Below are 15582 nucleotides of genomic sequence, written 5' to 3'. Positions count from 1 at the left end.
ATGTGCTTATAGATGCTCTAGTGCAGATGTCCTTTTTCCTCTCCAAATAAAACAAAAAAGTCTTGAAAGGAACGAAAATATTATTTATGGAATCACATTCCTAATTAAATTGATACCATATAAATACTAAATGTTACTTTCATGATATAAAATAATAATAATTTAGATGCAAAGTTCAAAATAAAGGGAAACAAAGAGTTTTATTCAAAATGGCATTCTTAATATTATTTTAATAATACAAGTAAGCATAAAAATATTAGGTAAAATTTCTTATATTGAAACTTTGGTTTGATAAAGAAAACAGATAAAACTTATTTTTATTATAAAAGTAAAGTCGAAAACTGCATAAGATGGGATAGAGGATTTCTTAAATGCTAAGCAAGCATTGTTCTGCATACTGGGCAGGTTAAGTTCATCTTGATCCAGCCTAAGATGCACTGGTGATGATATGAATGGTTGCATACCAAAGTGTTCAAATCTCCACTTGCACCAAGCTCGTTGTGGCAAATTGCGCAGATGTCATTCTCTTTGCTGGGGATGGACTCTCTTCTGTTGCTTCGCAGGTCGATTGTATAGACGTCGAGATCAATTCTACTCCAAGCTTGTGGGTTGAAGTCAGTAACCTTAACAATTACATCTAGATCTGTAACTGTGACATCTTCGAGTGTTAGAATAACGCCTGCGACATAGTTAGTAGTCTCATCTATAATTTCTGTCACCGAGTCAAAGTTGATTTCATGATACTGAAGCATGTACTCCATATCGCTGATTGTACCGTCGTCTAGGTGGCCATTACTTGATATCCTCAGTGCTATTGATATTCTGATTGTTGTTTGCTGGGTGTTGGGCCTCTTGATCTTCATGGTGAGGGTTCGTTTGGGAGATGAGCAAGCTGGATTCTTTTTGTCGCTTAGAACCAAGGTATACGGTGTTAGATGATTCATTTTTAGTAACTCGTTGGGATAGTTTGCTGTAACCGGATATGAGATTGTATATGATGACAATTACGTTGATAACTTATTTATAATGCCTTGGTCAAACCTTAGAGGGGTTTATTTTTCATGAAACCTTTTTAAAAACGAAAACGTCCCTAATTTACTACAAACTTTATTGTTTATAGGTTTCAATTTTGATAAGTTATTAACTTGATTATGGTCTTCTGTTATCATTTTTATGTTGACCATATTCCAATAGATCAGCTATCATTTAAAATAAAATTGCACCTAAAATAAATATGAGAAATTTACCACAACTCACTGAATACTAAAACATAAAAGATTTAGCAACATTAAAGCGATCAAACAACTTGAAATAAGAAATATTTAACCAAACTAACACTATCAAACGTTTAAAAGGTTGCAACAATACTAAATGAGCAAAGCAACACAACATAACTGATAAGCAAAACATAGTCTTTATTAAACACCAAAGTTGTTCAAATGCTGGGAAAATAAAATCCAAAACGAAAGAAACAAAGCATAGTCTTCATGAAACACAAAAAAAAAAAAAACAGTATTAAAATTTATTAGCCACATCTGGCACGCTTGGTCTCTCCTGACTCAATTCCATCAGAGCTCCTTTTCACAGTCACATCCGCAGCATCATCCCTTCCATCAGCAGGTTCCTCAACCACGTTCTCATCTAGGACGTCTTCAAGCACTGGAACTTCAAGTGGCAGCACCTTTGTCACAGTCAAAGCTTGGGTCTTGCCTTCCAAGTTGTGCTTTGATACCTTCACGACGAACGTGCGAGTCTGCCCAATTGTGTCAATCAGAGCCTGAGGCACTGGGACAACGGCATCATCACCTACGCTCTCATTGGCCTAGTATGATGTAAAACACTTCAGAAAACTCTATTCAAAAAGATATATAATGAGCAGGTTTGTAAATACCTCAAAGTATCTCTCAACCAATTCAGAGGCTAGCTTCCCAGTCAGATCATGCCCAGCATCACAGAGAAGCACAAAACGCGCATGGTCATTATTGTCATAGACAGAGAGGTTTGTGAGGTACCTGTGATAGAAGCTCATTAGCTATTGTTGCTAAACGTCTGATGTAAAGATAATATAAACACTTACTCTGCAACACCGGCCACTTCAGCTTTTCCACATTTCTTACACATAAGTGTAGTAGGCCCTTTGGTCACCTTAGTTTTACAACCACCGCAAGCTATATAATACCATGCCGAACCATGACCAACATCATCAATGGTGGCTGTGCACTCAAACCAAGCAACCTGCGCATTTGAAATATAGTATCTTATGAATAACCAAAGCAAGCGTATTGACTGTGTACAAACGCTTGGTATAATATACCTTTGATCCCTCCTGCTTGATATAGGTAAATAGCTCTCCTATAGTGACTGTCTCAGCCTTTGTCACTATTTCAGCATTGATCCTGTTAGCAACTTCTGAGTTTGAACCCAACCTGAAATAAACGTTACACAGAATTAAATAAGTCAAATGTTTCAAATTGCATATACAACAAAAGAAAACATACCAAGCCAGATAATCCCTGGTTGGTTGCACGTCCAGGTCTAAGAACACACGTGAAGATGACAGAGAGGAGATAGTAAGGGCGCCTGCAGCATAGCAAATGTCATCAGACACAACAATAACAAATTAGCACAAAACAAAAGGTAAAAAAGCTTATTCCACACCTATGGTGTCTAATCTATGTTCTCCATGCATCCTATCAACAACTATAAACCATAAACATTTTAAATAATACTAACCTCCAAATCGTTTCGGGTTTACAGTAGTCACCAGGATAACACTTGGAGTGTTTTCTTGCGCCTTAAATTTCAAACAAAAGTCTGTAGCAGCAGTGTCCCATAAATAAAGCTTCATCACAGGACCACTACAACAATCCAAAACCACATGATAAGCATCGCATATAATTCTACAATTGAGTGTGCATAGTTAATAAACATGAGGAATAACTTACTCATGAGTCTGAACATGAACCAGAATTCTCCGTGAAGAAGCTATCTCAGCTTCATCAAGCACAAGACCGTCACCCAATGCCTGCTCATTCACCAGCTTAATGTGACCAATATAATCTGCAAGAAGTTAAATAGAACTTAATACTACATTTACCAACAAAACAATCATAAACAACTAAGATCAAACATAGCATCATTCAAAACAATCAAGAGCTAAACACATAATCTGGTGAAGCTTACCATAAAGATCCCCCTTGAGGTCACAAGCCGATTCAAACTCTTCATAACCATAGAAACGGAACCGATCTTCAAGAAACTGAACCGGGCTGTTCTCGAGGACAGAGAGGACAGAATTCCATGAGAAAGCAATAGTCACGTCTTGTTCAGCAACTCGATACACAGTCTTGCTCTTTGATCCATAAAACTTAATAAGCCTGTAGAGAGAACCAGCGATCATATGTGGCAAATAAGTGTCAATCCTGCTCGGTGGAATAAACCCCTGGATCACAGTACCCTGTCGATAACGCACATAGCATTATAGCAATGAGTTTGTTAGTATTTTATCGACCAAGCAAAACCAAAAAAAAAATCTTAAAAATGGACAGACCTGTTCGTCGATGAGAATCATCTCAATACCAATGAGTATCTTCGTGTGTGCGTTCCGAGCCTCCCAAAAATGGATAAGACGAAACCTCAGCTCGCCTTCTTGAGGTTTGAACTTGACATCTTTGAAGAACATCACTTCAACGGAGGAGGAGTCGACGGCCTTGCCCTTTAACTTCTTCGGTGTAAGCTTGCCGGAGACAATGTCGGCGCACGAACCACCGGCATTTCCGGTACGTCTGATCGCCTCGGCGGAGGAGACAACGGCCTTACCGGTTTTCTGCTTGGACTTTGGATCGCCGGAGACAACTGGAACGGGAGAGATTATGGTGTGGCCGGCTCGTTTGATTGGCTCGGCAGAGGAGTCAACATCTTTGCCGTTTGGTTTCTTCGCGGTGAGATCACCGGAGATAGGAACGGCGGAGGAGACAACGGCCTTGCCGTTTAGTTTCTTGGACTTTGGATCACCGGGAACAGCTGAAACAGGGGAGACTTCGGTGAAGCCGGCTCGGTTGATTGGCTCAACAGAGGAGTCAACGGCCTTGCCGCTTGATTTCCTCGCGGTAAGATCGCCGGAGTTTGGCTCGGCGAAGGAGACAACGGCCTTGCCGTTTGATTTCTTTGCGGTGAGATCGCCGGAAACTTGTTTTTGGCTGTTGGAATTCATGATTTGAGAGAGATTTGGGTGTAATAGAACTGGAGAAAAATCGAAAGCTAAATAGAAAATCAGAGAAGGAAAGGCGAAAGGAATCCATTAATGAGTTATCCACCGGATTCATTGCACACTCATGAATACGGTGTCGATTGATAGATCCGTTCGAGAAGGGGAAAAGGCAAAGAGATGAGTCGTGAAAGAGATCGATTGACTGACCGTTCTAAGCGAAGAGATAAGATGAGATGAGATAGAAGCAGATCACACATCGTATGGGCTTGGATACACATGATGCTGGGCTTACGGATTTAGTTTGGAAGACCCAAGACCAATCCAAGCTTGGCTGACGTGGATAAAAAAACGCATCCCATTGGCTGATTAAATTGCCGACGTGGATAGCCTGTTTGGTGCTCGTATCGCGCTTTTACTTATTGTAGGATATTAACATAAACATTGAATTGAGTATTTTTAAATACTTATATATTTAAAATATTTATATCAACTATTTATTTCAGATTTTATTGGATTACTCTTTTGGGTTTGGTTAATAACACTTCAAGTTTAGATATGTTTTGTAACCTAACAAAATCCGTTCAGCTATTTTTTATATTTCAGATCGAATAACTGATCGGTTCGGTTCAGATCTCAGGTTTCAGATTTTTGTTTCCCAGCCCTGGCCCAGACCTATGATACAATTTTGTTTTGTGACGGTTTAGACATTTTTCGTTACTACTTGATTCAGTTCATATTTGATTCTACTACAAAAACGCTGCGTTTAAACTACTTGTGAGGATTTTGTGTTGAAAAGTACAATTGTGGTTCAAGGCTTTGTGTGGGCCACATACTTATGAATCTTAATATTCTCAGTCTCCTACGAATCTCCTAAACACAATGGCACCTTCCCTATCACCACTCAGATCTCACCACGTGGCTGTCATCGGAGCCGGAGCCGCCGGTCTAGTCGCGGCGAGGGAGCTTCGCCGCGAAGGCCACTCCGTCGTCGTTTTCGAGAGGCAGAAACAGGTCGGAGGAACATGGATCTACACCGACCACGTCGAGCCGGATCCGCTGAGCGTAGACCCGACCCGACCCGTTGTTCACTCGAGCGTATACGCCACTCTCCGGACCAACCTCCCTCGCGAGTGCATGGGATACATAGACTTCCCGTTCGTGGCCCGATCCGGAGGCGATCAGAGGAGGTTTCCGAGCCACGGAGAGGTTCTTGCGTATCTGCAAGAGTTTGCTAAGGAGTTTAAGATCGAGGAGGTGATACGGTTCGAGACGGCGGTTGAGAGGGTTGCTCCGGCGACGGAGGGTGGGAGCGGGAAGTGGAGGGTTGAATCTACGGAGACGGAGAAGAGAGTTCGTCGCGATGAGGTTTACGATGCTGTTGTTGTTTGTAATGGGCATTACATTGAACCTCGTCTTGCTGAGATTCCTGGTAAGGAACGTTGGAACTGAAAGTGTGTTTTGTCGGGAAACATTTTAGGGAAGAGTGTGAAACATTAGCTTTAGTGATAAGTGGAGATTGAACTGTAACTTAGATTTTCTTCTTGAAGTTTCAACCTTTTGAAGTTTGCTTTACTTAACGCGTTAGTCTTTGTGTCATTCAAGAACATCGAAGATGTACGAACTTCATAGGAAGAGCGGAACATGAGCTTAAGTGATAAGTGTGGTTGTGATTCTGCTCTTGCAGTGTTTGTGATTTCAACATCTTGATTAGGCCTGAGTAAAAAATCTGAAACTCAAATCCAAAACTGACCTGAAAAACCCAGCTCCGTACCTGATCAGATTTAAAAAAACAGCCGAATGGATCTTGTATGACAGTATTTCGGGTACTGAGTATTATCCGAACCCGGCTTGAAGAATTAGGTACTCAAAATAAGTATTCAAAAACCCTGAAAACTGTCCGAATAAATACCCAAATATCCAACTTAGTACATCCAATAAGTATACAAAATCTAGCTAATTACCTCAAATAGTCAATTTTATGTTTAGTTTTATGATCTATAGAAGTACTTGAACCCGAAGATGTATTATTTGAATCTGATTTAAGTTTTGCACATGGTTTTAAGTTATATTCAAATCCGAAATGTTATTAACTGAATCCGACCCAATCCTGGTTCTAAATTAATCTGCTGTCATTCAAAAATTTAAAAGACTTAAAACTTCATATGAAAGAGTGGAACATAAGCTTTAGTGATGAGCTTAGTTGTGTTTCTCGCCTTACAATGTTTATGATTTCAACATCTTGATTTTAAATAGCTTAGAGTGTGTTACGTGTTTCAGGGATAAGTTCTTGGCCAGGGAAGGAGATGCATAGCCATAACTATCGTACCCCTGAACCTTTTAAAGACCAGGTACTCATTTTAGATTGATCATTATAATTTCAATGAAAGATCATGTAAAGCCATAACTCATGTGGAAGCTTGTGATGCATTGGTTATGTAGGTCGTTGTTCTTATTGGGAACTCTGCAAGTGCTGTTGATATAAGTAGAGACATTGCTGGACATGCCAAAGAGGTTCATGTGGCTGGTAGGTCAAATCCAGCTGATACCTATATCAAACAGCCCGGTTACAGTAACCTGTGGATGCATTCAATGGTTGGGTTTAACTTTCAAGTAGTACTAACAACAATTGGTTGATCAATAGAAGTAACATTCAACACGTTTTCTTGAATCTCAACGCAGATTGAGCGTGTCAATAAGGATGGTTCTGTAGTTTTTCAAAACGGGCAAACGATTTTGGTTGATGTTATCATGCATTGCACTGGGTACAAGTATCACTTCCCGTTTCTTGAAACCAATGGAAGTGTTACCGTAGATGATAACCGTGTCGGTCCATTGTACAAAAATGTCTTCCCTCCAGAATTAGCACCGTGGCTCTCCTTCATCGGGATACCATGGCAGGTAAACACAGTTCAAAAACAAACTTCAAATTTTCCATGTTCTGTTCTCAATCATCCGTAACAAATTGAATTTTCAGGTTGTACCATTTCCTTTGTTTGAGCTGCAAAGCAAGTGGATCGCGGGTGTTTTGTCGGGTCGGATTATGCTTCCATCAAAGGAAGATATGATGAATGATATCAAATCCTTGTATGCGACGCTTGAAGCTCAAGGGATTCAAAAGAGATATACTCATCGTATGGGTATTGCCCAAGTAAGCATGTCACTTTAACTTAGAAATCTCTTTTGACTTATACTCCTGCTCAGAAACTGAACAGAACATACATTAACGATTACTTTTGGTTATTGTTTAACAGTTTGAGTACAATGATTGGTTGGCTACGCAATGTGGATGCCCAGGAACAGAGGAGTGGAGGAAAGAGATGTATTTAACGACTGGTGTGAGGAAGAGAACAACACCAGAGACGTACAGAGACGAATGGGAAGATCATCACTTGATTTCTCAAGCTTCCCAAGATTTCTCTTTATATACACATTAAACAAAAAGGTCTTTTACCTTTTCTTATAAACATTCACTTGTAAGTTGGAAACTTTTGTAAGAAGTGCAAAAATTTCACTGTCGTAATATAGTAAAAATTTTATTTTTTATCAAGAAAAAAAGAAAAAAATAATTGTACAACTTTGGTAAATTTATTCATATTTCTTCTCTTCTCTCCTAACATTATTTTTTGTTCTCCTATACAAAACGCTGCGTTTAAACCATTTATTCAAGACAGTGTGGGGCCACCCACATATTCATCACATAGGCCTAAATAATATTCTCCGTGTCTTGGGAATCAAGTAAACACAATGGCACCTTCCTTATCACCAACCAGGTCGCACCACGTGGCTGATATCGGAGCTGGAGCCGCCGGTTTAGTAGCGGCGAGAGAGCTTCGTCGGGAAGGACACTCCGTCGTCGTCTTCGAGAGGCAGAAACAGGTCGGAGGAACATGGATCTACACAGATCACGTCGAAACGGATCCGTTAAGCGTTGACCCGAACCGAACAGTTGTTCACTCGAGCGTCTACGCCTCTCTCCGAACTAACCTCCCTCGAGAGTGTATGGGATACTTAGAGTTCCCGTTAGTGGTCCGATCCGGCGATCCGAGGAGGTTTCCGAGCCACGGAGAGGTTCTTGCGTATCTGCAAGACTTCGCTAAGGAGTTTGCGATCGAGGAGGTGATACGGTTCGAGACGGCGGTTGAGAGGGTTGCTCCGGCGACGGAGGGAGGAAACGGGAAGTGGAGGGTTGAATCTAGGGAGACGGAGAAGAGAGTTCGTCGTGATGAGGTTTACGATGCTGTTGTTGTTTGTAGTGGGCATTACATTGAACCTCGTCTCTCTGACATTCCTGGTAATTTAAAGCTTTGGTATTTGTTGTCATTTTAAGAAAGTAGAAGACGTAGAACTTCATAGGAAGAGTACATAACCTTTAGTGATAAGCGTGATTGTGATTCTGGTCTTGCAATGTTTGTGATTTCAACATTTGATTAGGCCTTGGTAAAAAAAAAAAAAAAATCTGAAACCCAAATCAGACCCTGACAAAAAAAAACTGATTATTTTTAAAAAATACTCAAAAGGATCTTACAGGATTGTATTACCATTACCGTGTATTATCCGAACCCGACTTGAGATTATTTCCAATATATTTTGGTATTTTCCTATAATACCATTGATATAAATATATAGTAAACATGGAGGTTGCTATTTCTTTCCTAAATATAAAAGCAAAAATAATAATTTCTATTTTAGAGGAAATAACAATGAGTTTGAGTAGAATTGTCTATAAATGCTAGTATATGACAAAGGTAAAAACATCAATGAGTTGAAGATGCTATGAACTCTAAAAATACCATATACAAAATATGTGGGAATTAGGAGGCTCACCCCGAAAATTTAAAAACTCCATCCAAACCCTAACCTAGACCCATGCCTAATTTTGAATAGTTTGGTTTGTTAGAGAACACAGGCTTTAATTATAAGCTTGATTGTGATTTTCTCGGGATATATTTACAGGGATAAGTTCTTGGCCAGGGAAGGAGATGCATAGCCATAATTATCGTATCCCTGAACCTTTTAAACATCAGGTACTCATTTCAGAATGATCACATTCATGTCAGTAAAAGATCATTTAGAAGCTTGTGATGCATTGATTATATAGGTTGTTGTGCTTATTGGGAACTCTGCAAGTGCTGTTGATATAAGTAGAGACATTGCTGGACATGCCAAAGAGGTTCATGTGGCTGGTAGGTCAAATGCAGCTGATACCTTTATCAAACAGCCCGGTTACAGTAACCTGTGGATGCATTCAATGGTTGGTTTAACTCATAAGTAGAGTACTACTTACCTACCACAGTTCGTTGATCAAGAGAATAAAAGTCTTAACGTTTTCTTGAATCTCACGCAGATTGATCGTGTCCATGAGGATGGTTCTGTGGATTTTCAGAACGGGAAAACGATTTTGGTTGATGTTATTATGCATTGCACTGGGTATATAAACTCATTTGTTCTTTCACTATTTGGCTATTTTTGTGAAACTTTTTAAAAGTGGTTCTTTCCTTCTTCTCAAAGGTATAAGTATCACTACCCGTTTCTTGAAACAAATGGAAGTGTTACTGTAGATGATAACCGTGTGGGGCCATTGTACAAAGATGTCTTTCCTCCAGCATTAGCACCGTATCTCTCCTTCATCGGGATACCAAGTCAGGTAACACAAATCTAGAACGCCACTAAACCAACTTAACATTTTCCCTATTTTCTGTAACAAATTGAATTTTCAGGTTTCACCATTTCGTTTGTTTGAGCTGCAAAGCAAGTGAATCGCTGGTGTTTTGTCGGGTCGGATTATCCTTCCATCAAAGGAAGATATGATGAAGGATATCAAATACTTCTATGCAACACTTGAAGCTCAAGGGATTCCAAAGAGATATACCCGCCGTACCCAAGTAAGAATGTCTCTTTTAACTTATGCTTCTGCTCAGAAACCAAACAGAAACACATTAACGACTTTTTTGGTTCTTGTTTAACAGTTTGAGTACAATGATTGGTTGGCTTCGCAATGCGGATGCTCAGAAACAGAGCAGTGGAGGAAAGAGATGTATTTGACGACTGGAGTGAGGAAGAAAGCGCATCCAGAGACGTACAGAGACGAGTGGGAAGATCATCACTTGGTTTCTCAAGCTTACCAAGATTTCTCTTTATATACACTCACTTGTAATATGTAAACTTTTCTTTGGAAAGATGTTCTAGACCTTAATTATTGTCTTACTATATCAAAAAAAGAAGAAGCAATTGTACAGCTTTGGATCACTCATGAAGCAAAGGGGTAAACAACCATGTTTAACATATTGTTATATGTTTAACATATAAAACAAGTATACCATCGTGTAAATAAATACATAAATTTTGAGAATAATTAAATATCATTTATTTTATTAATTTTTGGCGAAATCATATATTAGCCGCTACATCAACGGCTATATCATCTCATTTTGCTGATACGGTTATCAAGTCAGCGAATTCTAATAAGATGATGCCACATGTATAAAAATTGTGTAAGTAAATCCAAACAAAGATAATTGTTTTATAAAAATATAAATTTGAAACAATTTTGATTGGATGTCTAGCCATGCGTTCGTCATTCAGTCGGACTATTAAGTAAGCAAATAGCTTAAAAGGATACCTATTGAGTAGGCTCTGGTACGATGGGCGCATGGATATTGCCTTCTTTTCATCGGCGATCTTTTATGATGCCCCTGGGAAAGCACAGATGAGCCACATGCATGCAAACTTGCACGTATCCCGTGGGCTGGAAATAGTTCCCCCTTAGCTTTTCTTAAGCTCCTCTCAAACCTCTTGTCTAGGGCCACTCTCCTTTGTTCTCGTTTGTTTATGACATTCACATGATGTCTCTTGCTTTCCTTTTGTTCATAGACTACTCCTGATCTATCCTTCATGATCCTCAGCATCTCACTCATCATGGATTGGATACGAGGGCTGTTGAGCTTTATGAGAACTTCAAGGGTGTAGGGACTGCCATGATCAAAACGTGAAAATTACTTAGCAAACAAATCAAATAAACCCTCTCTCACACGTTTGTGTTTATCTCAAGTTTTTCTGACACTCTCAAGTGTTCAAAAGTAGAACAAAACAATCAAACCGAGGGTCGATCCTCCAAATCAAGCCATAAAAGAAGAGAAGTAAGATAGAAAGTTGAAATTTTTTTTATGGCTGAATCGATTGACTAAACTGTGATTCGATTTCTCCTGGATCTTTTCTTTTTCTCTCTATTCTTTCTTTTTCGCCTTTTTAATACCTTTTATTAGCAAACAAATAGATAGATAAGAGAAGAAGAAGATTGCAATTGCCTCAGGGAACTGACATTGCTGATGTTTGCTTCGAACTTGAAAGAACTTAATGTTTTGGGTGCGAAAGAACTAAAAGATATAATAAACGAGTTATTCTTGGGTTTACCCCTAGGTGAACCTATTGGTCTATCAACCAATAGTATGTCTTATTGTACATTTAATATCTTAAAAAAAACAAAATATTGTCAATTCATATCATGATTTTAAATTAAAAATAAATAAAAAATAGTGCTAGATGCAAAAAGAAAAATATTATTTTTAGCGCTGTCAGCAAAACACTAAACTCTAAACCCTAAATTCTAAATCTTAAATCTTAATCCCTAAATCCTTGGGTAAATCCTAAACCCTTGGGTAAACCGTAATGGATAAATCATAAACCCTGAATCAAAAACACAAAACATTAAATTTTAAAAACACTAAACCCAAGTGTTTAAGAGTTATGATTTATCCAAGAGTTTATGGTTTACCCAAAATGATTGATGAACTATCTGTTCAAAAAAAAATCGACGGAGTGGCCAAATTCTTCACTCAGCGAAAACAAAATAAAAAATGTGATTGATAAATTAAAAACGATTAAATAAAGACAATCAGAAATCAAACGAAAAAATTTCAAAAAAAAAAAACTAACTAATAGTTGTAACAAACTGTGTTATGATTCTAAAATAACTGAGTCATCAAAAAAAGTTGGCAGACATTAAAAACAAATATTCGATTAATTCGTAAATCTCTTTTTTTAAGGTTTTACCCGAGGGTTTTGGGTTTAAGATTAGAGTTTAGGGTTTAGTGTTTTGTTGATGGTGTTAAATTTTTTTTTTTGTATCTTTACTTTTTTAAAATTTCAAAATTATGATATAAACTGACAGTATTTTGTTTTTTTTTTTAAAGATACTGAATATAAAATAACAATTTCCTATTGGTTGGTGAAACTTGTTGGTGAACTTACAGTTTCCTAGGGGTTAAACCCAAGAATAACTCATAATAAAGAAAGAGAAAGCTTCCAGAGGTGAAGAATCACGGGTTGTTTCCCTTTCCAAAGCTGATTATTCTTCGACTTAGTAGTTTACCTGAGCTGAATAATATTCATTGGAAACCTCTACCCTTACCATGTCTTAAGGAAATCTGTGTAATGAGATGTCCAAATCTGAAAAAGCTCCCTCTCGATTCCAAAAGTGGTAGACATGGTGAAAATGGACTCTTCATTAGCTACAGTAGAAAAGAATGGATTGAAGGTTTGGAATGGAAGGATGAAGCTACAAAAACCCGCTTCTTATCTTCTTGCAAAAAGGTCTAGTTTGCCTGTCTTCTCTTGTTTGTTTTCAAAGGATTTATTTTTCAGGTAATGAAACTGCTTCAATCTTTAATATGCATGTGTTTTTTTCTTTTTGTGTTAGATTTGATTATAAGCTAACAAAGGTCAAGTGGGCTGGCTTCTCAGGCAGCAAGTTCCAAGTGGATGATATGTCTTCTCTGTGTGTTTTCTTGTTGTTAAAGTCTCTCTTCCTGTCTCTTGCTTTATGTGAATTACTTTTTGAATTTGCTCGAAGTTGATTTGCACTTTGGTTTATGTTTGGAATTGGTTGCAATAGTTTCAACAACATTTGATTAGCATCTTCCTTTCACCAGAAGTATAGAATTCAAATAAGTTGCTTCGCATGTTTCTGCAATATAGACTATATTTGATCATACCTTGTGATTCATGGATGAATATAGTATCTTAATGGCTAGAGGAGAAAGGAGATTGTATTCACAATCTTGACAATAATCTCACATGTTTGGGAACAACCATAGAAGAGCTCAAAACTAGGCGTGATGTTTTGTCAAAAGACGTCACAAGAGAGAAAGATAGAGGTCTATAAAGGTCATCTACTGGTATATATCAGTTGCCTGATTCACTTGGATTTGGAGGAACATATGAACTTTCAAGTATTGAAACTTAAACCCTCATACCTTTCTGCTACTAGTAACCGTCGTCGCGAAGCAGCTATATGATACAATAATCAAAGAGACAGATAAGTCATTTATCTTTCTGCTACTAGTAACCGTCGCCAAGCAGCTAGGTCATCTACTAGTAACCGTCGTCACTTATCTTTCTCTTTGATTATTGTATCATGTAGCTGCTTGGCGAGACGGTTACTAGTAGCAGAAAGGTAGAACAGCTGACTTCTACCTTTGCAGTTAAAATGCTATTGTATATTTCATATCCTGCTTACACGTCCATCAGTTCAGACATATTTTTGTGTTCAAATATCAAATGTCCTTTGTGACTACTATATTTCAATCTATGATCTTAGGATCGTAATTTCAACCCACATCTATTTGCTTCACTTCTAAGTTTATTTGTTATCCATTTCTTCTTCTGGCAATATGTTTTCTTTGTTTAGAAGTGGAATGAGTAGTGAATTTGCATTCATGTCATATCTAACATCCAAAAGCTCATTTGTGTCTTTGTCTGATCCACCAAACTATGAAGCTTCTTATTATTAAGACAGTTCACAACCAACTATATTTGACAACATATGAATGTTTTTCACGGTTTTTCCCGTCTTTCTTTCTTTTTCTAGCAGTATATTTTATTCCCTTGAACTTACTCTTCTTCAAGTTGTTCACCAAACCCCTCCTAATATATTACGAGTAGTACCTCAGCTACCTTTTTGTTTTTGTCTCATTTACTTTATATTAATCCATTTCCTGTGGAATTTAAGGAAATATAATCTACTTGATAAAATGCTTTTCAAAATCTTTATAATCTTTTGGATAAGAACGAGGGCTAAAAGCTAGTTTAAGTGATGATTAGTTGGCCCTAATAATGACAAACAGAAATTTGAGTCGAGAGATAATTCCCCTCTCACTATTAAACTATAAAGTCATAAATAAAGTTAATAAAATATACAGAAACATATGTTAAACTAAAAATACGCCAAGTTTGGAATTATGCTAGGTGTGAATTGGTCGATTCAGACATAGCGAATTACTTGAGAATCAGAGACTGATCGGTGATCCAGATTGAGAGCATTTCGAGAAAGACTCTTTATTTTAATGTTTTCGAAACTCCGATCGAAGTTTCAAAGCATTTTTTTCCAAAAACAAAACTTCAAATTTAATTTCAAAATTATGTATATTTTACAATATACTTATATTTATCATAATTTATCTATATCTATAAAAAAATTATAAATAACTAGCACCTATATAATGATATTACAGTAGTATTAATTAATAAAATCTTACACTAATATATAAAATTATAAACCGAAATGCATAATTAAATATTAAAATATAAGCAAAATACTACATTTTTTTCCATAAAATATTTTCCATAATGTTCTATTTTTAGTTATACAAAATTTGTTTGGACAATATTTTGGATATTTTGAAGGTTCCGGAGAAATTTACCAGACTAATAGTATTGTTAAAATATTTAAATTTTTGTAATAGTTATGTTTTCATGTATCTTTTAAAGAATGTTTTTAGTAAGTTATTTTGTAATATTTTTTTGTGTAATTCTAGTTTTAAAATATATTTAAATTTTTTATTAATTTTATGTGTACAATTTGAATTTATGAAACAAATTTAAAATTTTTATGAGATAGAAAAGTTTTAAAGATTAAAACGATAAACAAGAAAATACTTAAAAATCATAAATGTGATGTTAATTGTAAGGACCAAAATACAAACAAAAAGTAAACTTTAAATTTGAAGTTTTGAGTAGTGAAACTCTCGAGAATTCTAAATTTGAAGTTTTGAAAAAAAAAAATTTCAGAACAAAAAACTAGAATATTTTTTTTTTTTTTGATATCCGTGGGGATCCCAGACGGTAAGTCCAGACTAATCCCCACAAAACTTTCCATTTGGGCACGCACAGTTATAGGCTGAAAGATACTCTAATATTGATTTTGAAACAGCAAAACGAATAACAATTTGCGATCCGTGACTGATCGTATGTCGCTGCAACATGTAAACCAATAGAACTAGAATTTTTAAAAAACATTAGCCGCTTCTGTTTTTATTTCAACGATTTTACTCTTTTTCATGATTTTATTCTCTTAAACTATCAAAGCTATGTAGATC

The 15582-nt window shown here is 37.0% G+C and overlaps 2 protein-coding genes and 1 pseudogene across 2 annotated transcripts; 2 read left to right on the top strand and 1 right to left on the bottom strand.

Annotated features, from left to right (window-relative positions):
- Positions 1-374: 374 nt before the first annotated feature.
- On the bottom strand, positions 375-944 carry LOC103838529 (RING finger protein 44-like). Its single transcript, XM_009114978.1, has one exon. It carries the CDS (start codon positions 942-944, stop codon positions 375-377), a length of 570 nt encoding a protein of 189 aa, XP_009113226.1.
- Positions 945-5019: 4075 nt separating this feature from the next.
- LOC103838384 (flavin-containing monooxygenase FMO GS-OX-like 4) lies at positions 5020-7804 on the top strand. Its single transcript, XM_009114819.3, has 6 exons — positions 5020-5639; positions 6488-6558; positions 6650-6802; positions 6890-7108; positions 7185-7358; positions 7462-7804. The coding sequence occupies exons 1-6, from the start codon at positions 5090-5092 to the stop codon at positions 7642-7644; spliced, it is 1350 nt and encodes a 449-aa protein (XP_009113067.1). The 5' UTR covers positions 5020-5089; the 3' UTR covers positions 7645-7804.
- A 115-nt stretch (positions 7805-7919) lies between these two features.
- On the top strand, positions 7920-12215 carry LOC103838382 (annotated as a pseudogene).
- The last annotated feature ends 3367 nt before the right edge of the window (positions 12216-15582 follow it).

This window comes from Brassica rapa, chromosome A09, assembly GCF_000309985.2.
Source record: "Brassica rapa cultivar Chiifu-401-42 chromosome A09, CAAS_Brap_v3.01, whole genome shotgun sequence".
NCBI classification, from domain to species: Eukaryota; Viridiplantae; Streptophyta; class Magnoliopsida; order Brassicales; family Brassicaceae; genus Brassica; species Brassica rapa.
The sequence above is the reverse complement of the archived record's forward strand: the minus strand, read 5'-3'. Positions and strand labels throughout refer to the sequence as shown.

Excerpts from the sequence above, each read along its gene's own strand:
- LOC103838529 (XM_009114978.1), bottom strand. The coding sequence starts at position 944 with ATGAATCATCTAACACCGTATACCTTGGTTCTAAGCGACAAAAAGAAT.
- LOC103838384 (XM_009114819.3), top strand. The coding sequence starts at position 5,090 with ATGGCACCTTCCCTATCACCACTCAGATCTCACCACGTGGCTGTCATC. Across the intron at positions 5,640-6,487 it reads TCGTCTTGCTGAGATTCCTG|GGATAAGTTCTTGGCCAGGG; the intron begins GTAAGGAACGTT and ends TACGTGTTTCAG. Across the intron at positions 7,359-7,461 it reads ATCGTATGGGTATTGCCCAA|TTTGAGTACAATGATTGGTT; the intron begins GTAAGCATGTCA and ends ATTGTTTAACAG.